We start from the raw sequence: 25649 nt of genomic DNA, 5'->3' as shown, positions 1-25649 counted from the left end.
AGATTTATCATCAAATCAACGACTAGCCGTTTGTAAGTAATAGCAACTGTTTAGCATCATTTGCTAGCATATCTGTGTTGCAGTACACTCTTAGAATTCGCAATTTCAGCCTGATTTTCTTTCCCTTCATGGTGAGGGAAAAGAAGATGGAAAGGATGTATCTTATTGTGGCTTTATTACTATTACTCTCCTCACAGCTCTACTGAAGTCTTTTGCACACCAGTAGTGAGCAAATGAAGGTGCAGGTGTGCAGGCCAATACAAGAGAACTCTCCATTCATTATAAGCAAATTTTAAACTGTAGTTCTCTGTGTAAACATATACTTGCCTAAAATCTGGAACCCCAAACTAGAATTATGATTATATCCAAGAGCAGAATGACCCAGAAAACACAGAATTTGAGCTTCCTAGTAATTTATTCTTAAATTGACCAACACCTAGATGTCTCATGAATTTTATATTTAAAAGCTACCAAAACTCTCAAAATGAGGGTACATATAGTGAAAACTGAAAACAGAAAGAACAAAACAGAGGGGAAGCATACAACTCCGCCAAATAGCAAATGAATGTGAAAGATTTGCTGCAAGACAAAGTACTTCTGAAAATAGTTTTCTTAAGTAATCATAATATTGATTAATCTTTCAACAAAAGTTCTTAAAAAACGTATTCTATATACAATCAGTATCACCGTAAGTCCCTCAATAAGTGCATATACATTAATAATACTGAATTTAAGTAAATCTTAAGATCTCTGCCTATTTTTTGCAGAGATGACAAATCCAATAAGTTTAGTTTGAAGTCATGGCAGGAGGATGGACACACCACAACACACAAATTACAGTGAAACCTACTGGAAGCATTAAAGTATCATACCAGAATAAACAAAACTGATGTCTGCTGTTCCATTTACTCCTAAATTTAACAATTAGCATTATACGTTTGTTTTCTAACAAAGGGAAACACCATTTCCAGTAAAATTACCGTGAACAGCTATCACTTTACAGAGATCCAAAAAGGTTCTCAGAAGACGTGTTCACCTGGAATTGCAGCTGCAAAATGAACAAGAACAAAAACCCCACCTTCCAAGTAAGTGATTTTATCTCTTTGCCACAAGATGATTTCAACAGCTTTTCCTAAACTCAAAATATTGTAGTGCGAACCAAACAGTACTATTTACAGACTCATGAAGTGTAACACAGGACTTCTTGCCTACAGTCACTCAAATGGCACTTTTACCTCTATTGCGTGTTGAAACTGCTCATGCTCCCTCTGTAACTGTTCTGCCTCCTGCAAAGAGCTGGCAGTGATAAGCCCGGCATTTAACATTGATTCTCCGTTTCGGATCCAGCCCAAAACCTGTAACAAAAGAGAAGAACATGAAATACACAATTCCACCACCAACCAGCAAGAAAAGCATCATTGCTAGGGACAAAAACATTTAGGGTCACATGTAGTACTGGAATTGATCACTAAAAAAATTATTAATTATATATTTATGGTGAATTACATGTTCAATAAACAAGGCGAATGATATTCACTTTAATTTCCCTTAGCTGACCACCCACATCTTTCAGTCAACTACTACATGCTTGTGGTTTCAGTTTATACACTGAAAAAGGTTGTGTTTCTGAATAGCATTTCTGTCACTTGGAAAACTGGAACAAGTTAGCCGCAATATTTGCCTAAGAGGCAGCATCAGTAATGTAAACTGAGGACATGCAGATTACTAAAAAGGAAATAATTTTGAATATTAACGTCGAGAAAAATGTGACCATTGAGTGTGTTCTAGCTGCTTAAAGACTTTCAGTTTTCAGAATGTGTCACCTTTAAGACGTCCACTGAAACCAGAAGAATCCCTGGGCAGGGAGAAGCCTCAGGAGGCCACCTAGTGCATTCCTGACCAACAGCAGGAACACACAACCTTAAGGCCTCTCTTAAAAGATCTGTACCTTGTTAGTTTCTCAAGACTCCAATCCTGCACTTTCACCAGAGGTTTTTATCAACATAACTCTTCTTTCTAATGTCTAACACTCAAATCTCCCTCACTTAAATTTCAGCTCATTTCATTTCTCCTGTGAACAACACAGCGGGGGAATAACAAAATAAAAGACAACATTTTCTCCCTCTTAGCTTCAGCTTTGTTTTTCTCTCTCCTCTATCATGAACATTACCTGATTCCCTCCTCTAGATTCCTCTTCTCTCTTTAACCAGAGTTTGCAACCTTATTTTTCTCGCTGTTCTTTTACGAGATCTCTCCAGTTGATAACCATGACTTCAGTCAAAATCTTTCATATACTGGGTAAAGCTGGACATAATTCAGGTTACTCACTGTCATCTGTGCAACTTTTCTGTGGAACTGCCGCCCAGCCAGTAATTACCCCTGTGCTGTATTTGTTCAGCTGATTATTCCTGTCAGTACATCATGCTCTGTATTTGTCACTAATAAAATTCATATCCTCCTTGCACCAGAATTCTCCCATACATCAGGATAATTCTGAGCTGTAATCCAATGTCTTCTGACGAACTCAAATCCCTTTTCCAGCTTCTTTTGGCTTTATCTTCAAATTTAAAAGCATAATCTCTAACATAGATTTTCTGATGGACAACATGAACTAGTATCCTAATACAGACTTCTAGAGCTTTTTTGTTAAATGTTGGAATCTGTTTTCCAGTCCAATGAGTCTCTTAACTTTTGTTACTGAGTATGGTTTTCCAGCAAGTTATCATTCATGGTAATGTAGTCTCATATGACTGAACTGAACTATTTTAAAACCTTTAACAGACAGAAGACCTGTTACCTTGGTCAGGAAAGCCAGGGAAGTTAGTCTTAATTAATCTATGTTAGCCTTTTCTCCTCTCCTCATCATTGTTCAGGTTTAATAATCTATCTGTTTCAATATTTTTCTTGGGAATTATGTTAAACTAGCTGACCTATAATCCTCACTTAGCTAATCCTTTCCCACTTTTTGAGCCTCCAGAATCTCATCCAATGTCCAGAAGTTTGGAAAAGATAAGCACCAATGTCTCTGACATGATTTCAGGCAGTTTTCTAGGTATTCTATGATGAGTTCCTTTGGGTTCAGTTGATTTGAAAATAACTAGCTTCAGCATACCTTCCCTAGCATTTTCCTACGAAGTGATTTTAGACCTTTAACCACTGGTAATAAATATATTAACTACCAAATCACAGTTACCTCTTAGCACTAAACACTCTCATGTAATGATCTACCTGTACACTACCATTAACGCTACCGTGCTGGGTTATTACTAAGTGAATTAGGATGACATGTCTGCAGCCATAAACTGAAGACACAGGAAGAAACCAGGAAAAGGACCTATTAAAACACAAATCCTTTAAAACAAAAAGCACATATGCTCTACATCCAAAGTACACTCTAATATGTCTTAAACAGCCTGAAGCAACTCCGGTCTAGCCATCTTGACACAACATCCATTTCCTCAAATCTGCATCACAATCTCATCCCGTCTTCCACTTATCCAGGCTGCAATATCATTGCATTAGTAATGCAGTCTTCCCACTTCTGCCCGCACAACAAACAGATAAGTTTTTTTTTGTCTGGTTTGTTTGGTTGTTGTAGTAGTTTTTGCTTGATAGCATGTATTTGTATTTTTTCTGTATAAATCCAGCAAGCCTGTAGGAAAGAGAAAGTCTGCAGTGCAGACATATGGCATGACAGCACCTCCCACATATGTAACTGAGTGAACATTCTGCTTCTCTGGGGAGAAAGCACTGGGTCAGGTGGGGCCTTGCAGGGACGGGTGAGGCTCTGGCCTTACAACAACCTCTCCTGCTGCAAGGAGACACTTCCAGGTCATAGCATGGGGGCATGTGAAAGAGGCCATGAAAGGAGCTGGGAGTTTCTAAGTTGTTAAGACATCTGGGGGTTGTTAAAACTCAAGAGAGTAAGCCCAGGTAAGCATCAGGAGCAAGAAAGAGGGAAACTCTGAAGGAACCAGATGAGTCCAACAGACTGCAGACAGAAACTATTCTTGGAAGAAATAATTTGCCTGTAAGAACATGGGAGGTAGATTATTTTAAATCCCTTTTTTATTTCTGCTTTGTCTTACAAAAGCAGTTCTAAGCTCCCTCTCCACATTGCAAAATAATTCTTCAGGTATAGTGCAACAAAACACACCTTTTTAGGGTTGAAACACATTTAAGCCTTCTCCAGAGAATTGATAATGACAGAGAATGCTTAAGCAGCGCCAGTTCAAAGCTCCTCGACATGGCATCTCATCATACAGAGCAGAGACAGCACAGAACTTGCTGTTTCAAACACACTGATTTGCCCTCCTGCTTGTTGCAGGTCAGGGTGCAGAACCTGGTGGGAACTCATAGAAGAGAAGTTGCCAGCAGCGCTTTCCCTTCTCTCTGCTTTGACTCAGGGGGAGAAAATATAAGCACCACTAAATAAGGAGCTTGTTTCTCTTCCAAAGCTGCTGCTCTCCAGTGTTTGTTGGCACATTCTCATCACCTCACTGTCTGGGTGGACCGTACACCTCACGTTTTATCTTGCAGCCTTCAGCAGGCTAGAAAACCATCAGCAACACTGTGGAAAGGAAAGAATATGGGACACCTGAAAGGGTCAAATAGGTAGTTTTATAGATAAATGCTGGATTTAAAATCAGTTTCTTGGACAGCTTTTTCACTCCAACTAAACACGATCATGAGACACACTTGCTTCAGCCTCCTGTCCTAGCTACGTTTCCATATCCATACAGTACTATATAGAGTGCCAGGATACTCTTCCTGAGCAGTATTTTGGGAGAATCAGAGCTCAAGCCCCGTGTTTGCACCAAGCTAAAAGATCTGCATGTGAGAACACTCTTGATGGTACAAGCTTTTACTTGGTACAAGTATGGGCACATTGTTGTACACATATGAAAACACAGGTATATATCCAAGAACATATACCATGATCAGAGCAGCAAACAGGATTGAACTGAAAAGACCTAATGAGTATAGTAAAACCAACTGGATTGGTCTGCGAGCTTGGCAGAGATTTTGACCCAGGCAGATGCTGCACGTTAAGCAGATCAAAGCATTCATTCTATAAAGCGAGCACATGGGAGTTATCACAGCAATAAGTAATCCAGCAGCCATATTTTAGGTGATAAAGAAAAAGTTTGTCTGGCAAACAGGCAAGTGGAGTTCTTGATGAAATGGATACTATCTCAACTATCTCTCTGCCTCTACCTACTCACATGTCCCTGCCCTGTATAAAATGGTCACATTTTCCTTTCCATGTAGTGTTTCCCCACGTTACTTCAGCAAGCATCCTCTTTCCCTATATCATAATCTTCTATGTGGTTTTGCCATTTCTGCACTGATTACACATCAAGGTGACATGCAAATTCTTTGCAGGTTTTCTTTAAACCTCTGTTTGTCTTCTGGCCTTTCTGCTTCCCCCTAGTCCTGAGGCTTGATCTACAGAACTTCAATGTCACAAAATAGAACTGGTATACTAGTAAAGGGAGATGAAACACTGGATGTTTTTTTTGCTTTCTGTGCTTATTTGATAAGCATTCATTAACATCCAAGTTTTTCTACCTAGTACTGAAGAGATTCCTTGCAAGTATTTGACTAAAAAACTAAACCAGGAGACAAGTTTGCTGGTCTCCATTACAGTAATCTGAGAGATGAACCTTATACAAAAATTCCTCCAGTGTTCCAGTGTAACCTTTTCACATGACTACAAGCTATATATTTTTAATATTTTATATACATATATATATGTGTGAAAATACAACAGCAGTAGTGTCAGTTTGGTGGGAAAATTCAAATTGAAATCTTGTTAAAATCCTTGTTAATAGAGACAGTATCCCATCTACATAATAAGTGTGCTTATACCCAGTTCATCAACAATAAATATGGCAGAAAAATCACAGTAACTGAATTGGAAAACCATATGTTAATTGCTTTAGGCAACAAAATACAAGCAAAACAGACTGAAGAGAAGGTTTACCATGTCATTTTACTCTCAGGTAAAGCACCTGCTGTGACCTGCCGAGCTATTAAGTTTTTCTCAGTACAGAGGAAACAGGAGAAGATCATGCTTCCTAATAATTAAAAATGAGATTTGGTATTCTGAAAAGCAAACTGAAATCACAAAACTAAGATTTACTATCCCCAAAGCGTTCCAAAAGGGATCAAAAGAAAGCCTAGAGACGATATAGCTTTCAGGTTTAGTTCCATTCAATTTTTAGGCTGGGGAAGTATTGCAGGTTAATCTGTACAATGAAAATCTGGAAAAGGAGTTTGTATTACACAAACATTCTGCAAGCTACATGTTAGTCTATGTTTGAAAATTCATGCCTATTACGGCATTTAATTCAACATAAAATCCCACTTTATAAAGATGTGCTCAAGCAATATAAAACAGAATCCATTTTTTCTCCTAAATCCCAGTCTACTAAGAAAAGGCAGCTGGTTAGAAGAAGATACTACCTGCATCTTTATTATAAGACAAACTCATTTTTTCCAGTGCTTTCTTAAAAACCTAAACTCGAGCTTCAGTGTCAGTCAGGCCTAGTAGTGGTTCAAAAAAGTTAAAGATCTTACAGAATGACTTACAAACCATATACTAAGTGCAACACAGATACCCCTCTACATTTCGCGATGTTCATCATCTGCTTATATCTGCCAAAATACAGAATGTTTGTTCTGCAAACATAGGTGTTAAACACGTGTGTCTTTCAAGTCACATTTAACTTCATACAAAGCTAGTGGAGCAAGGTATTTACTTTATTGCGGGAGAATGCAATATAAGTAACTATTTAATAGTGTGTCTTTATTCTATGGTGCTATATTCTGTTTTGCAACCGAATATTATTTCAGTATCATAGGAATTTATTTTTCTTACTAACCCATCCTAACCCACTGATACACCACAAAGGGATGGGAACCTTCTATTCACCTTTCCTATGCTAAGGCGACCACTCATATTACTTTGCAATTCAGGAGTTCTCATTCACAGCCTCATGAGGGAGATGAATTTTTTTAAGACCTTATGACAAACAAAAAAAGAAGACAAGTTGCACTGGGAACCATTATGGGACATACAACAGACTGTAGTAGACCTCTGTGATGCTCACAAGTGTGAGCAAGATCAAAAACTCTAACCCTTCTAGTGTTTTGTTTGTTTGTTTTTTAAACTTGTACCTACTTCAGTGGTTTTGCCCACAGCATCTCAAATTCACCCAAAGGTTTAAGTGTTTATCAGATAAGGACCTCAAAACTTGCCACTTTATTGCCAGGAAAAGCAAAAACTTATTTTTCTTCTCCCAGAATGCAAACTATGCTGGTATTACATTATCACTATTTGTAGATGTCTCAAACAATATACCAACAAGCATTAGGCCAGCATGCAGGGACTATCACTGAACATTTTTATTGATCACCATAGAGATGATAAAAGTGTGGGTTTACTACTTGCATCCATGCAGAAATACAGACTGTTAATGCAAATTAAAAAACACACTTCATGTTAACAGAGGATGAAGTTTCTTAGGTGTTCAATTTAAAGTCCCTCCAAATGCAAGACTTTATATAGCAGAAGGCAACTTCCCACCTCTGCTCACGGGAACAGACCTCTCTGAGTGGTGTGGAACAGCTCTGGGGGGCCAAGGCCCCTGCGTACCTGCTTGACTTCAGCCTGCAGGTGCCGCAGCTGCACGCATTGCTCCAGGTGCTTGCGGTGCTGCTCCGCAGCCACATCCAGCTCCTGCTGCTTCTCATGGAGGAACTCCAGCAGGTCCTGGACACGAGTCGCCATGTCTACGTCTCTGTCACAAAGCAACTCAACACCTGCAATCACACAGTCGTTTACAAATCAGTTACAAGTCTCCCAAAGACAAACAGCTGGTTTCAGCTGGTTTACTTTTGCCTTTCCAGTTTCTTCTCAATGTGCAACTTAATCCTTGGAGCATTTGCTTAAACGAGCATAGTTTCTTAAAAATATGTTTGTGTTGTTGTTGTTGTTTTAAAGCAGTCTGACTGCAAATGGTTAAAAACATCAAGTGGAAAGGCATAAGAAACAAAAAAGGAAGACCTATTGCTTGGAAAGTTGAAAATTTTGGCTTGAGTGTATTGCTTCAATTAACTATAAAATTAACTTCCTGCTATTTACTCAAGTTTTACTGACTTCCTGAGTGGAATCTCCCTCTTAAAAACCTAAATATTTTCAGGTGCTGCCCACTTTAAAATAAAAATTACCTGCCATTATGTCAGCATATTCTCATGAATGCTATCAAATGATTTGAGTATAAAGGCAAAAAGAGAAGTCCACACATCTTCAGTTTACCATTAACCAGCCTCTCTGTCATTTCAACACATCCCATGCAGAGACAACTGGATAATTCTTATAAACCCACTGCCTGGAATAGCACAAAGGAGCCATCTTACCAGATGCCTGCACTTCATTGACATACTGCAGCAGATCTTGCCCTTGGTGGATGACATCAAAGGTCAAGTTATTCATGGTCAGGGCTTTGTCTGCATGATGCTGGAGCCTCTGTTCTGCTATTGTAAGATCTTCAGTGTCGAAGTCATTCATCTGCTGAGAGAGCTCATCATTCCAAGACTCGAGGTCTGAAATTATCTGGGGGGAAAAAGAAAGAAAATAATCTTCACTTACTTACTAGATTATGTTTATTTTGAATGTTGTACTGACAATGGAGATCAGGAACTCAAGGTGCTCATTGTCAATTGACTCCACTGATCAGGTTCAACATGGTGTAGATGTGGGGTTTTTCAGCATGGGTTTTAAAGAAGAATCTCATTGAGAACTGCAACAGCTCTCCTTCAACCAGTGCTTGAAACACTGTGGGCACACTTGCTTTGTTTAAGGTAATCCTTCACCAACCCATCATTTGTCCAACAGGTGAAATTAAAATGTTTTTAACTTCACTTTTGATCTAAAACTTCTTTTCAGTTCTACAGAGTACACCAAGTAATAACTCACACAGCTTAGCTTTCAATTATACCCATCTCAAGCTCCCTCACACACACAAAAAACCAGCTCTACTCCTCTGTGAGCACCTTCAACTTTGACCAGACATATGAGAAGCCCTACTTGTTACAAAAGGCAAGGTACTTAGTGAATGGAGCAAAACCAAAAAGTATTAGTTTATTACAGTATTGCTATAACATCATAGTTAAATTTACTTGCTGAAATTATTCAGCTGCACTTCAGTTTACACTTCAGTTCTGGATTTTATTGGAGCCATAAGATGTCCAGAAAAAGGGTAGCTAAGGAAGTTTTTTAACATGTGTACCACAAGAGCAATTCCTCCTGTCTGCCCACAAAAACACATTTCTCACATAACATTCTAGAACCTGGCTGAAATGTAAAATACTCCTTTTAATTAGGATACAAAACTGTTTTTAAGTCTAATGGATAATGCTTACAATCCTCATTGATCAAAGTGGGTTTAGTTCTTATGGCATCAGCTACTTATTTCCAACAAGCCTGTCTGACACGCTTATCCCTCAAGCCTGTATTTTTTATTTTTTTTTTAGCAGAGTTTTGCCACAAACTACTGTAGTTAATAGGTAAAGCAAAATTATAGATGAAGAACCAAGTATGGCTTAGCTCCAGAGCTCTACTATTCCAGGAGCAAGACAAACTGATGTGAATGGTGCTAAATGACAGGGAAACATCTATTTATGTAGCAAGACACAGGGAAAAAAGGACCTGACTAAGCAGGCATTAGCAACAAAGTAACTGCCTGCATAAATATTTAACCGAAGTCATTTGTTCTCAGCAAAAGGAATATGCTGCTATGCTTTCCAAGCGGTTAATTAGAGCTGTGAAGTTACCAAGACATCCAACTACAAGATAAATAACAGGAAAACAAGCCTTGTAGAAAAAAACCCCCAGAATTCAGGAGAAAGCAAAATTAAATAATCTCTATAAAGTTTCTGTAGTTATCTATAATCTTTCTTGAAGGATTGTTTCCATTCTGCTCACATTGCACCACAAAGAACAGACAAATAAAGCAATTATTTTTACAATTGTAGCATTAGTGAGTTTACTTCCTGTTTTAAAGGTGTTCTGCAAAAATTCTACTTGATTCACTAAGCATTCAAGTTTTGCATCATGCCATGATGTGAGATAGCAAACAATTAGGATAACTATTTGCAATCTCTAAATCTGATCAGCTATAATAGTTCTACCCAAATGAAAACAGGCAGACACATGTTTCAGAGGTAACAATGAAAACAGAAAAGCTGATGGTCAAGCGATGCAAGAAGAGATACAGGACATGGCCTCCAGGCACTGCTTAAATCTTTTTTCACCACACTTCCATGTGCTTTAAACATTACACACATAATCTACTTCTGCATTATGAGCGGTTTCCTCTCTGAACAAACACACACACACACATAGAGTCTTCTCCTCCCACAAAATCATAACTTCCCTTTACCTCCCTTTTACTTGGTCCATGCTCAACATGTCTCATCACCTCTCTACTCTTCATCTCCTTTTAACTGACCTGAAATACTTCAGAAACTTCAAGTCTTCCTGACAGTCCAGCCTGAGAAACCACTTACTTCCAAGCTAATCCCTTTGCTCTCTCAAACACGTCAGACCTGCTCTTTCCAGCTCATCTTCAAAACTTTGTGTTATTCCCTGTCAAAAGCAGTGGAGGTCACCTAACATTTGTTTCTTCAAACCACTCACTGCACTATGGCAGTTCTCACAAATCAGATTTTCCAGATTTTTCATCCAGTTCAGTTAACAACATCCATAAGTTATCCTCAAGAAGTAACTGTAGTTAGACTTGGTCAAACTGAAAAACCTAAGGATTAAAGAAGGTTGTGAAACTCCACCATCAAAACATTATCTTTCACTGTCTTTCTAAACACCATTAAAACGTGGATTAAGGTTTAACAAGGTATATTTGTGACACTGTTATAAAAACAAAGCCAGTCTATCTACCTTCAGAACAGATGCCAGAACCTTACCTCTCTTACTATCAAATTGGGTGTAAATAAAGTAATCAACACCATTAGCTCACAATGGGAGCTAAATGGCTAAATGCCCATATTTTTATCATTATGGAATGGTTTAAGTAGATTATAGTCACGATCTCCTCCCAGACTATCTTGTGATTCACTGTATCTGATATGAATGACAAGTAGTCTGAAGAAGTCCACACCATGTGTCACCTCAGCCAAGAGGTGTCAGTGATACTGCCTCCAAGGAACAACAATGAACAACAGTAAGAATTCTAACTTCTTCCCATGGTATTTCATGCGTCCTTGAGGTTAAGATCATGGTCCACACATTGTTTAAAGCACTCTGAAACACTGTGTAAGAGCAAGACATTCCCTGTCCCCTTCAAAAGACCAGAAAGCCCACAATCCAACTAAATAGAAAATGCCAGCATGGTCCCCCATTCATTCAAAAAAAATAAGTCAGTGCACATCACAGCCAGGGTTTCTAGCAAGGGCAGTAATCCTTATACTTTTTCAGCAGTACCTGTGTGGCTCAAAATGATCTATTTCAGCCATTGCACCCCCTGTGCAAATCTCTAATGCATTGAGGGCAGAGTTAAAACAAAAATAACATGCATTAAGCACTCTTTGCCCACATTCTTCAGAGCTTCCCCTGAAGTTCTGCTTTACAAACAACACTTTTAGAGCAAATGGGCTCTTATTTTGTTTTTAAAGTTTTGTCAAGACAACTAGCACTAAACAAACAGAACAAAGATGAGCGACTAATAAACATCTAAAGCCACTGCATCACAAATTAACACCACTCTCAGGAAATGGACAACCCAGATCAAACACAGGGTAACTACTTACCATAGCATAGAAGTTCCTAGTGCAGAGTCTGCGCTGCCTGACACTGCTAGTTATTAAAAAATGTAAAGGTAACACTGACGGGACATAAGGCAGTGTGTAACACAGAAGGGATGCCGACTTTCACACGGAGTGGGAAAGAAATAAAGAACCGTGAGTCTCTTCTCAGAAGGATGTAACTACCATTCCTTGTACCAAGTGCTAATCAGAACCTGGAAAATACTATGTGCTGGGGAGAAAGGAAAACGTAAAATGGGAAAGCGAGAAGAGCTAGATCTCTGTGATCCAGCACTTTGCATCCTTGCTTTTTCAGCTGTATGACTTAACAGGCATCTTGTAAGTGCGGGTCAAAAATAGAGTAGAGATAAAGCTGTGAGTTGAGAAGTGTGTGGTATGCTTTGTGTGGAGCCCTGACATAGGGCTTGAGGCATTTAAGTTACAGACGAGCAAAAAATGCACAGACACAGATGAGACACACGCATTTCAGGCTGCATACATTGCCACCAGTGTCACCTACCCACTGGCTAGATCCACACACATCTTGCTTATGCAACTAAACACCGTAGCAAGGGACTCTTTATGTACATTTTGCTCCTCTCACCTTTAGTTAATACAGGCATTCACAAAAGTCCTTCACACATTAGCTCATGATCAATGGCACTTAAAAGCCTACTGAGAATAAAGAAGGTCAAGTTCACATGCCAAGAACAAGGGGCAAAACAGAGACAGTACTGGGGTTACAGTAATTTCAGAAGAGCAGAAAAGCCTGAAAACTTGCAGGATAAAAAGACAGCAACTAAAAGAAACAGAATATTTTTTTTCAGTGAATAATAAGGGAAGAGTAAGGACAAGAACAAGAGGACTAACCCTGCCAGCAAATCTCACCACTGTCCCCAGAAGCACAGCTGCACAATATGATCCTGCAGTACCAGGAGAACCCTTTGTCCCATTTTAGCCTGTGTTATTTTGCAAGCAGTAAGACAACCTTTTAAAAACACCACTTGCCTTCCAGAAAAACTGTCCTCACAGGATGCTCCCCTGAATGAACTGCCCCTACAGCCAAGTCTTAATTGACTGGGCCAGTCACACAAAATCTGAGACAAAGGAAGAGGTCAAAACAATGACTCCAAGTTCCTAGGTGGCATTTAGCTCCTCCTCACTATCACATTACTTCAGCTGAGCTTCTGCTTTCAAAAAACTGACCCGGAAATAGTCCCTGCATTTTCTTCCTGGAAGTTTCCGAACAGACATCCACCTTCAGGGAGAGGGAAAAGAGAAGCATGCTTTGCTGAGGAAGCAGAGAACAGGACACAGTACAGAGACAGCAAAGCACTCAACATTTTGCTGAGGACTCTCTGCAGCCAGAGTCAGTTTGTTCCCTGGAGGGCTCCTTGGCAACCTTAAATAAGCATAATTTTTGTTTCCAAACCATACAAACACAATACACCAACTCTTTCAACAAGGTAATTGGTACTTTGCTTTATGTTTTGTGTACCAAATGTAAAGCATGCCAAGTGTCAGCTTCAGAAAAAAATAAGACCTGTCAAGTTCAGATATGCAGCTTTCGACTCCAAAATCCTATGACCATTACCAAACAACATGCAGAGAAGTACTACTATCTATACAGATGCCACCCTGTACTGAAGGACTAGAACATATCAGCAAAGCAGGGCTCCTGCAAACAGCCTCCTGCTATTGCAGAATACTGGTTTAGGTAACCTACAGCATAGAGAGATCACCTTAATAATGAACTTCACTCAAAACTTTAACCTAATTCTTCCAATGCCCCCCAAGGTTGCCATTTCCTCAACAAAAGTGTTCTGAGAACATCAGATACACCCCATTGAGCACTGCAGATCACTTCTGCAGGCATCGCAAAATTGCTGACAGTTCCATAAAAGGGGATACTTTCTATGTTCATTCACATATACCAGTAATCCAACTAACTGTAACTATCACAATTCTGCCCAGTCTTGCCTTGCATATTCAAGAAGGCTACTCTCACATAATCAAAGTAGCAAACTCTCTGCAGACTAGTTTCACCTCCTCAGTGTGAACTGCAAAATAGAGGACCTTTTTAGTCTTCCTTTACACCAGAATTGTTATTACTACAGAAAGCATGCTCTCACTTCCTCTTTGGGCACAGATCAAGGAACTGCGTCTGCCTATTCCTGCACTGCTCCTAACAATATGCTTAGCTAAATGAGACTTCAGCAGTGAAATCTAATTCTGTTTTTAAGGAGACAAAAAAAAAAAAAAGCTATCACTTTTGCTGACTGCCTCTTTGCCCTTACACCATTCATACCTAACCAACAGTTGCAGTTTTTACTCTGTACAAGCAAATGGGTAAAGTTATTACTGTAACTCCTGGCCCAGAGTCTCAAGACAAGCCGTTTATATACTCAAACAGCATCATTTACCAGTGGATAACCCTGAACCTTCCGAGGCACCAACTCAGTTTCAGTTACTGTGTACAATGCTAGTTGTTTCACAGAAGTCATATGATCAAATTAGCTGAAGCTTTATAGTGCAATTCTATTAAGCTGAGCTCCATGTGGAGTTTCATGTCTGTTTGTACGCATGTCCCTGCACACAAACAGAAACTTCCCAACTGATAAGCTGTAGCCCCTTCTCCAAGATTGGGATAGTCTCAAAACATCTTGAAGTTTTGCAGGTGTGTGGCGCTACAACTGGTTCTGCATTATTTTCAGAGGGGGAAAAGCATCTTATTTTAAAAAAAAGAAAGACAGCCCATACAACACCCCCAAAGATCAAAACAGAAATCCAAATACCACTTCTAGTTGTCAACTGAGAAAAGACTGCTGAATCGGAAAAGAGAAGAGGGATGTTACTACAAAGCAACAGTTTAGAGGGTTTGTAGTAAACCATCTTGCAAGTCTTACTCCCATTAACTGTAAGTATACTAGTTTTATTAAGGTAGCTTGATATTCAAACTAAACTTACCAGATGAAGCAACTAGTACATTATGTTTTTCCAAGACACTTGCTTAAAGAGGCACTGGGAGTCAATCAGAGCTGGAGTTAATATAAAAAAACCTCAGCTCTGCACTCTGACTCTTCCATGTACAAGACAATAACCTTAGTTCAGTAGAACTAAGTCATTCAGTCATTTGAGCCACATGCCAATGCAACTATACAACCATCTCAGCATAAACGTTCCTACACAAAAGGAGAAGTAAGAGCAACTCCAAGATCAGACACTCACATCTATTGCATCTCTTTCAAATATGCGGAGCTGCAGAAACAGCTCAAGCTTAATCTTGCGTTCTTGAAAAAGCTCCTCCATCTGCGATTGGGCCTCATCCAGCTGCTGCAGCACTGTCTCTATGTGGTTGATCGAGCTGTTATGGGGAGTCTTGTTACTAGAAATGGCAGAATCCCTTTTCAAACCAGGGAGGGGGAAGAAGGGAAAAAAGAAAAAGAGAGAGTATTATTGAAAAAAAACAACATGCAATTTGGATGCTATACATGACCACAAAATCCAAGACTGTTTCAGACAAGGTCAGTGCAAATCATATTACATGAAAGCCAAGTCTGTACATCTTTGCTAAATAAAGTCAAAATTGTATTTTAGTACTTGAAAAAGCATTAGGAAATTAGATTACTTTCATTTTTTGACTAATTCAACGTTTAAAGACATTCTGTTTACAGGAAGAACAACATTTTAAACCAGAGACAACCCCTTATGTTGTGAAAAGGAAGTGGCATATGGTAACTATTTACTGAGCCTTCCTGAGAATTTAAAAAAAAAAACCAAAAACATAATAATAATTGAAAAAAATTACTTAATCTTTTACTTTAGTATAAAACCTGCAAATTCAGATATGATAACATCAGTTCCTGCAGCAAAGGGGACTTGTATAAGTACAGCTGGAGTCCAAATTTATTTAGATTGTTACTGAATGTAATGGACTGCAAAGTAATGGTCTTTACTACAATGAAATGATGTATCAGTCAGCAAAACAACTTCAAGTGGCTCTTTACGAAAAGGCTGCTACTCAGAATGCTGTGGAGCCCCACATGTCAGACTACAAAGACATAGACTGCTCCTATCACAAAGGTAGCTTAGGTAAACAAAATCTCCTTCTTGTGGAAGTAATGTTTACAAGCTGAGCTTCCTGTAAACAGAGGGTTAGAGACCATCAGTACAGCATGAAACATCACTGTAGTCCTAATATTTACAAGGTTTATTTATAGGTCATATCTTGTAGTCACCATCTCTACCCTCAAAACAGAAAGAGCTTCACAGAATATCAGACGTACACCAGAAGAGATTAAATAAAAATTTGTTTTACCTTAGTTGCTGTATAAGATCTTCACCTTCTTTTATGACATTGACTGTAACCTGCAGGGTGGTCTGTTGTTGTTGACCAAAACGTTTAATGAGGTCTTGGACAGCCTCCACAGACTCAGCATAGACATCATCAAGCAGTTCTTTCTGCAACTCTTCAAGCCATGTCCACAGCTAGAGAAGAAGGGGGAAAAAAGAAATGTAAGCCCCAGGATCAGGCAGTCACTATTTCAAATCAGTCTCCTTGGACAAGAGAAAACAGACTGAGGTGAGGGGGAGAAACAGGATTTGTTTCTCTTCATAGAAAAATCCCATCCTCAATTTCATCAAAACAAGCCTTTGTTTCAAATAAGGTTTTCGCTTCTTGGAAATACCAGGAAAGCTTTATCCGTGTTGCTAAGTCACCGTTTCTTTCCCATTTTCCTTCTACGGTACAGAGTGTATCCGACTGAGCAACACAGAGTTCATAGCGAGAACCCCATCTGCAGCTTTGCGAGAGAGTCCCTGGGAGGAAAATGCTATGGTAACACTCCCGGAGAGAAGGGAGGAAGGAAGGAAGGAAGGGAGATGTATTGTAGCCACCATCAAATTTACACTGCCAGGCTGACACACGCACACAGATAAAACAACACTCTTCAGTGGCCTTCACAAAAGGAAAACAGAACATTACAGAAAACAAAACACAAAGAGAAATCAAATGTGAGAAGTTACTTTTCTATCATGATCTGTACAGCTATGGTGTTTACTTTACCCTCTTGATCTCAATTTTGCACTATTACAACAAAAATCATCACAAGTAATTCCACCAATTAATTCAATATCATGTGTCACCTCCTCGCTGCTTAACACATGCATGTATTCCTGTTCAGAACTGCGCACACGTTGCAGCGTATGGAAAAATCCATAGGTATATGCTAGCTAGGTATCACTGCTGGTCACTTGAACTCTGCTGTGTTCTTTTCCACGATTTCACAAGGCAAGTGATGCATCCTAAGCTCTGTGTGAAAATCATGCATCAACAAACCATCAACCATCTATTGTACAACTAGTAAGAACCCTGCTTGAAGAGAAAAAGCACGGCATCTGCTGTAGCACCACCAGCACAACAGAATAGCTGCCCTCACAGGATGCATTCAACCCGGATCCCTCCTCTCTGTTTTACCATCACATCCCAAACTTTGCAATTCCAAGAACACGGACTGGAGTTGGGTTTGTGGTTTTTGTTTTTGTTTTGTTTTTTAATCCTGAAAGAATAACTCTGTTCTGATTGAAAGTATTAAGATCTTTTTTCCTTTACATGTTTTAGAGATACAAATAGGCTTTATTAACTTTGAACCTAATTAAAAGGTTAGCATAATTAAAATACAGACAGTAAGCAATCAAACTGGCTTAATTTCAAAAGAAAGACAAATAAATGTTTTATTCCTTTGCTTAACATTTTTAACAGAAGTACCCACTTCATGCTGCTGTTTCTGTAGTGTTCTGATCATAAAGGTTTCCCAACTACCAATGGAGCTGCATTAAAACAGAAAATTCAATTAAGGATTCTAGATCTTGATTAATCGGTTCCTTTGAAGCTTTACTTTAAAACCAAATTCTAGTTTTTACATCTTAGAGCTTTACATGCCTCCTGGGGTAGGTTTTGAGTTAATCAAGCTACAGGCTAAATTTACACAAATAAGGAAGAATTAGCGATATTTAGCCACGCTCTCTTCTACAAATCTACTACCCCCTCCAAATGGAACTGCCTATCCATGCACACTGTGTTATTCTGACTACTCATATGCTTCAAAGACAATCTGTCACAAATTTGAATGCAACTCCATACTTGTAAACACCTCAAGCTCAAGCCACAGCAGTCTTTCTTATTAAAAGGAGCACAAATCAATAGAACTTAGCAAGTGGGTCAAAAGCATCCATCAACATTCATTCCAGCATAACCCAATGCAGCATTCAAATTTTTCCTTTTTTTGTTTTTTTTGTTTTTTTTTTTTTTTTTCCAAATGCATACTTCGGAAGGCAAATTTTGTTTCGAGACAAATGAAACTTAAGCCCATGAAGCCTAACAATACAAACTGAAAACTTGTGGACATGTTTTTATTCCCCTCTTAGCTTATGAGGCTTATGTCTGAACGGTAATAATAGGACACCATGTTAGAGACCTCAGAGAGCTGGTGTGTGCACACAACCACCAGTGCAGCTTGCAATTGTGCAAATATATTCATTTGAGAATAACACTTGGTTGTTAACTGTAGATCTCATGTGTTTGGTGATAGCTGGAAGGTCTCTACCTCATGCTTATTGCAATGTCCATAAAAGGCCCCCTTTTCAGAGACGTTTATTACAGACAAACCAGAATCAAAGCCAATTTGAGTGTCTTGGACTACATCAAGTTTGTCCCTTGGCTTCCTTACAAGCACCTGCACCATGGCTGAAGGCAAGTCTAAGGACCACTAGGATTTTTTCTGGTGTGTTCTTTGCGGCTGGGTTGTGTCACGCCTGTACAAGGGACAGCTCACCTCCACCACTTCTTATTCTTCACATACACTTCAGCTGCTTCTGTAACTAGGTGGAGAGGACCTGGCAGGAGCAACACTACTTTAAGTGTTAGGCTGGTGATGTATAGTGCACATCAATACTTCCCTTAAAGCTCAGCCTGGATGCTGGGGACAGAGCCAACACAGCACAAACAGACTTTTCCTTCTGTGTAGCCAGTTCAAAGCAACATCACCTGCCTAGAGCAGAAAGACATGGGCCACAGCACAACAGCGTTACGCCACCTGGCTTTAATGCCTGGTCAACATGGGATGACTGTAGGCATGGTCTCTTGCCCCCACGGTACCAGAGGGCTCAAAAATACACTGTGTTTGCCTAGTTCATTACCTGAATTGCCCACTGCTTGGGAAGGAAAAACATTTTACAAATGTGCAGAAAAAGAAGGACAGTAATTAGTATGCATTACTTGCCTAGCTGTGATTCATATGCTGTTGAAAGCAGAACAATTTAAGCCATTTCTCGAGTGACTAAACAGCTCTCTGACACTTCATAGCAAAAGCTACTCTAATACAATCCCAAATAAGCTTTTTACACATCTCCACTAAGTAAGTTTCTGACAAACAGTTTCCCCTCAAAATAATCTTGATATTTATACACGAAAGTTAGAATAAAGCCACCACAGATGAAGGAAACTGTCAGGTTATTAAAGCTGGATAAAAATTCATGCAATTTACTGAGAGGAGCTTAATTCATAATGGGTGGCAATAGCCAGCTGGCTCGTATACAGCTTTAAAACCAGAATGAGCACTGGATATACTGGAAATGACGTAAATTACCTTGTTTTCAGAAACAAAACTAAGGATGAAGACAGTACAAGGTTGCACAGCAAGCCAAAAGAAAGCAAACAGTTTACAGTGGGGGGTGAACAGAGACTGGAGCTTACCCATACACGTTCAGCAGTGCAGAACTACAGATTTTGTAGTACAATGATTTTCTGAGGTAACCCATTATTCCATAAAAGAGAGCTTGGCAACAGAAATCCAGTGGGGAAAAAAAAAAAACAACAAACCAAACAACCACAGACAAACTTGTCACTAAAATCTATGAACTTTATCTCAGCGTGAACTTTTCAGCAACTTCCAGGCATGTTCTTTTCTATTCTCTGTAAAAGAAGCAGCATGAAGATCCCTAAGAAAAACGAGTCCTATGACCTCAGAACTTTATCCAGCAGCGAGACAGCTCTAACATACCATGAGAAAACTGTATAAATAACTTAATCCAGTCTCAGAAGGAGGCTCTTCTGCTCTTTTCATCTGTTCTTCACATCTTATCAGAATTAAAATTGGGGAGGGAAATAAAATTCTGAATCCCTGACAGGCAAATGTTTCACCCAGCAGGTTTTTTTTTCCTGATCTAAATTTAGCACAGACTAAGAAACATCTGTTTGAATGAGCCTGCATCCTGTGCTACCTCTTTCCTAAGTTCTTGGGAGCATGCCATTAGTCACTGAGATGGTATTATTTTAATTGTCTGCAACATCCTGGAAGTTTCAGTGTTTCCATCATGGGCCTCTCTCTCTCCATTTAGGCTCCATCCCTGCAATCTCCTCAAAAACTGCAGTTAAATGAGACCTTACTGTATTTTACTGAATATAATCAGAGAAAATTATTTTTGAGTAAATATCTTCCCAAGCACACAGAGTTATTTTATCCGGGTAAAATATCCATCGCACTCTTTCACAATTTATTTTATTTTTCATTTTTGTAATAACAGCTTCCGATATGCAGTTAGCCTTCTCAGCAGGCTAAGACAAAGGAAGGCACACAGTTTCTGCGTGTAAAAACCGCCAATTCCTCTTTCTGCCCCTGCTCCCCAGCACAGCGTTGCAGTATGTGTACTATCACGGGCAGAGTTGTTGTAGGAGCTATTATTTGTACAGGGCTAAACGTTGCAATAATATTCCCTATTAAGTATATCTGGACACAGAAAGGGGCTGATATGTTTGTGTCTTGTCTGTAAGCTTTGGCTTTCAGGACATACAGTGGTCAAAATACTGCATGTTTTTTAAAACAAAAAATAATAATATGTTAAACTGGCCCAGAGTTTGTCTTCCAAAGTCTTTCAGAGACATTTAAGAAAATGAATACATGCCTATTTTTTGAAAATTAGATATAATAATCTTAAAAAGCTTCAAATATCCCTACTTATTCTATAGTTAGAATGGAAACAATTTCTTATTTAGAATAAATTTATCCTTGAAGCAAAAACAAGTGTGTCACGTCTTTCTAAAATTATATTAACTACCGTTACGCTGCTAGTATTTGTCCCATTTCTTAACTGCACAAGAAAAAAGTCTATACCATAGCTTTACACAGTTTAAAGGCCTATTTCTACCTCACTTCTCTCAAGCACTTAGTGCTATTTCAATAATGCATGGACTTTAATCTGATCCCCTTTTTTCAAGCAAAGTAGCTATCAGTATTGAAAAACTCAAGAGAGAAAAATCTGTGCTGGCTAACTGGATTCCAATCCTATCGAACTAGTAAGCCACAACACACTTCAGTGTGCCACCACTGAATGTTTCTCTTATTTCAGTTTTAAAAACTGTTCTCCTCAACTCTCAGCTTCAAGATGACTGTCCTATCAAAGTACTGACCAGAGACTGCACCACATACACTTTTCCAGACCCATAACATTAAGCATTGTTGTGCTATAATGACACAATAAAAATATCAGAGATGCACAAAAGCCCAGGGGACAGAACCTTCACACTTAGATGGGGGCATCCAGAAGCTGCTCTGCTGCCAGGAAACGGCATGGAGAAGAGAAAGCAGCCTTATTATGCCATCCAAATCCGAACTGTAGACCATCAGCACAGATGACTCAAACATTCAGGAGTGACAGGAGACCAGAAGCACAGGTCTGTTACCTCAGGGTCCACCCTGGGGTGAAATGAATGAAAGGCTGCACAGACAGATACCATTTCCATATCAGATAACGCAAAGGAGGACATACTTCTGTCAGTGAGTTGTGAGACAAAGCAAGACCATTATCAGCAAGGTTTTCCAAAAGAAATACACATTCATAGCTAGGTGTGAATGCATCGGCAGCATTATGGCCAGAGCCAAACCTCTTCAACCTTCCCATGCACTGGCATGCTCAAAAGGATGCCACCTTCCTTCAACAGCTTGCACAGACTACTGTTTCATTACTTTTGGTCAGGAATAGCAAGGTTTTGTATTGGAAATGTTAGCCAATTCTACTTCCCTTTTCTTTGTTTCAATCTCAGTCTATTCTGGTGCAAAGTTTAGTCTGAGTAAGAGAAAAAAAAAGAGACATCTTCTAGTAACACTATTAAGCATATTGTGTATACACACAAAGCACTCTGAGCTATTGTATAATTGACTTGTCAGTATACACACAAAAGGTTATATGCAAAAAGCCAACAGGCTCTTAAGAGATCATTCTCTTCCACATACAGACAGCCTTGTCTGTATTCCCACACTTGACTCTAGTAAGGAAAATATCTGTTGCTCTACTTTGGCACTACTACAAACACCTGGTTTGGCCAGGATTTCAGTCTTCCCACTCATAGATGCTGAGGGAGCCATTTCAGAGAGAGCGTGTGTGTGCGCATGTGTGTCTGTGGCTATGTGTATGGAAGAGTTTGAATTCACACCGAAATCCTGTTCATCTCTACTTGGTGACAAATTCTACAGCAAAGACTATTATGACTCTTGCTCCTATGTTCTGCACACAACCTTTTATAATAAGCATTTATTTAGTAAACATATCTGTGCAATTTTTTTTCTCACCTTGTCCCTCCTCATATTTATTAAATGTCAAAAGACATAAAAGCCATAAGGATTCACTGTCTTGCAATGGTCAACAGTTTCAGATGTTCAGTTGCATTTTATCCATCTTCAGGCTGGGAACCTGCCAGGATACAGTACTTCCAATGCAAAGACTCTGGCAGGGATATTTATGGTCCCAAACACTTTTAAAGCTCGCCAGCGCACGGCTTAACTTCAGTACATCACTTACTGAAAAATTTGGCTTAAGGATTGAAATTTCTCACTGTTTGCATGGGAGCTAAAAATCAATATTCACAGCCTTACAAATTTAAAACTAGTAATAACATAACAACATGGAATCACAATTTATATACAGAAAGCAACAGATTTTCTTGGGTCACCATTAAACAAAGTGAGTAATGGTGTATCATTCCATAACATTGCATTTCTGGCTTTTCTGAATACATCCTCTTTTTCCCCAATGAGAAATGTGGTCTACGGAGGTTAGTCTATGAGGAGCCTGAGAACTTACACATTGTTTTCCGATGTTCGTAAGCCACAGGAAGCTCTGCCAGCTTGTAACCACCTGGCTACAGAACTTCTGGAAATGTTGAAGACAGCCAACGTGCATCGTAACAGGCTGCTGCACATATAGTACACAGCCGCTCTGTGCACAGGTATAGCAGAAGTCTGTTGCTTCCAGGACGTGCCAAGCTGAACTATTGCTTTTGAGGCAAGCACACACCACTTCTGAAAGTGGGAACTGTGCTGATTTACCAAGCACCAACAAAGTAACAGTACTGCGCAGGCACTGTGGGGCTGATGCTTCCCAGGGAAGTTGGGTAAAGTCACAGGCAAATTCTGTGCCAAGTATAAAGGTTATTATCCCGGTTTTGGCTGGGATTGAGTTAATTTTCTTCCTAGTAGCTGGTATAGTGCTGTGTTTTGGATTTAGTATGAGAATAAAGGTGACAGCACACTGATGTTCGAGTTGTTGGCAAGCAGTCAAGGAGTTTTCTGCTTCTCACACCACCCCACCATTGAGGAGTCTGGGAGTGCACTAAAGTTTAGGAGGGGACACACAGCTGGGACAGCTGACCTCAACTGACCAAAGGGATATTCCACACCACATGGCATCATGCTCAGCATATAAAGCTGGGGAAAGAAGGAGGAAGGGGGAAAACGTTCAGAGTGATGGTGTTTGTCTTCCCAAGTAACTGTTACACGTGATAGAGCCTGGCTTTCCTGGAGATGGCTGAACACCTGCCTGCCAATGGGAAGTGGTGAACGAATTCCTCAATTTCTTTGCTTGCGTGTGCAGCTTTTGCTTTACTTATTAAACTGTCTTTATCGCAACCCAGGAGTTTTCTTATTTTCACTCTTCTGATTCTCCTCCCCCATCCCACCCGAGGGGGCTGAGTGAGTGGCTGCGTGGTGCTTAGTTGCCGGTTGGGGTTAAACCATGACAGTTATGTAAAGCTACAGAGGAAAAGTAGTATTGGAATGCTCTCATCCAGAGAAGGAACATTCATTCAACATGAAGTATTTCTGGGAAAAAAGAATAAAACACAACAAAACATTCTACTTAAAAAAAACCACAAGTTATTGAATGGATATTGGAGCCAGATTTCAAAGTCTCAAAACAGCCAACAACTCAAGATTACCAGCTTTTTTCAGCTCTGTGGCTCCCTCCAAACTGTAACACACAAACAGGGGTTTTGTACGTTGTGCCTGTTTTCTAGACCAGAAAAACAAACAAAAAAAAGATAGAAGAAACAAAATTCACACTGAATACTTGAAAGGCAAAATGCATTGGTGGCCTTTTTTTGTTTGTTTTTTTTTGATTTGGGGTTTGTTTATTTTTGTTTGTGGGTTTATTTCATTGGTTGGTTTGGAGGTTTTGTTTTGTATTGTTTTTCTCTTTTTTAAACAACTGAAGTATCTCCTTCCGGTTCAACTACTATGCTACCACTTGAACTCCTCTCTTCACTAGCTAAGTCTGCACATTAATTTCTTCACTCCATCATATAGTGGAAAACTATGCACTAATTCATTCAGCAACTTCCCACATCCTGCAGGAGAAATGCAATTGTCCTGCCAGCAAAGCATGGATGATTTTCAGGTTCAGGGCATTTTTATCTTCTATCTGCTTTATGATGCCTTCTCAGCACTCTTCATGCATGTTTGGTAACAAACAATGTGCTCTTGAAGACAGACCAGAAAACACAAAGCACAAGACAGCTTTGACTTTGCTATTTCTTTACATCTTAACCAAAGGACTAGTCTATTAAATATGAACCACCTGCCTCACTCTCTCCTCTCTATTTGTAAGTAGAATGCAAATAAATAAAAACATAGTCTTACTTATATAAGTAGTCTTTTTAATTTTCAGGGCTTTATTAGGTATAAAGTTCAGCCATATGACCAAAAAAAAAAACCCACAACCTGTGTACATCAGCCACAGTACCTTTCCCCCAAAATCTAGGCTGCAAAGAGGCTGCCATAGTAACAGCTGTGTGCACTTAAGAGTTCACAATAGTATCTATTTTCCCAAAGATATAAATCAAGATACAGACTATTCTTTTTTTAATAAAACATTATTATCTAGGGGAGCAGTGCTGACATTCCAGCACATCTGGATCAGCCTCTCAGAATTATTCAATAGTGACTCATAGATCAGTCTGCCTTTCAGTTTTTGGGATTCTTCAAAGTCCTTTCCTTGCAAATCCTTTTACAGTCTCCATCTTTCATCACTACAACAAACTGTATCCATTAAATACCATTCCAGCTGCTCTTCTTGATGCTAAGAAAAACAGGTAATGAATAAATCTGTAGAAACAATGAACATGTCTCAGCAGCTGCCTGCTCCTGTGCTTTGCAACAGGCAACGGAACAGCACTATGCGCTTCAGAAAAGTAAAATAAAAAGTCAGCCCCTCAGAATAGCTTACGATACGGCATTTATGTTTTGTTTAAAAAAGGAGAGTCCTGGGAGAATATTGGCAAGGAAGCATGTAACAGAAAACTGATGGGGGAGCTATGTACTCATGTCTAGAGCTAAAAAGTAATTCACTCCTGACCTTCTTCAAAACCCAACTGCCTTGTGTGTTTGTTTCAAGTGCAAAGCAGATGTTTCACATACAAAAAACCTCCCACCCTTACCCTCTACAAGGTTTTGCTGAAGAAGTTACTTTGAATACTATGCATCCCCACTGAACAG

The 25649-nt window shown here is 39.4% G+C and overlaps 1 protein-coding gene across 1 annotated transcript in view; it reads right to left on the bottom strand.

Annotated features, from left to right (window-relative positions):
- The window catches only part of TRIO (trio Rho guanine nucleotide exchange factor), a 255207-nt gene that overhangs the window by 108191 nt on the left and 121367 nt on the right, over positions 1 to 25649 (bottom strand). The window contains exons 12-16 of the mRNA XM_080338767.1: positions 16145 to 16314; positions 15055 to 15229; positions 8425 to 8620; positions 7661 to 7827; positions 1236 to 1355 (exon numbers count right to left, since the gene is read on the bottom strand). Of these exons, the coding sequence (XP_080194893.1) occupies positions 1236 to 1355; positions 7661 to 7827; positions 8425 to 8620; positions 15055 to 15229; positions 16145 to 16314 (828 nt within the window). The remainder of the gene's footprint in view (positions 1 to 1235; positions 1356 to 7660; positions 7828 to 8424; positions 8621 to 15054; positions 15230 to 16144; positions 16315 to 25649) is intronic.

Source organism: Nesoenas mayeri (assembly GCF_963082525.1).
Source record: "Nesoenas mayeri genome assembly, chromosome: 2".
NCBI lineage: Eukaryota > Metazoa > Chordata > Aves > Columbiformes > Columbidae > Nesoenas > Nesoenas mayeri.
The sequence above is the reverse complement of the archived record's forward strand: the minus strand, read 5'-3'. Positions and strand labels throughout refer to the sequence as shown.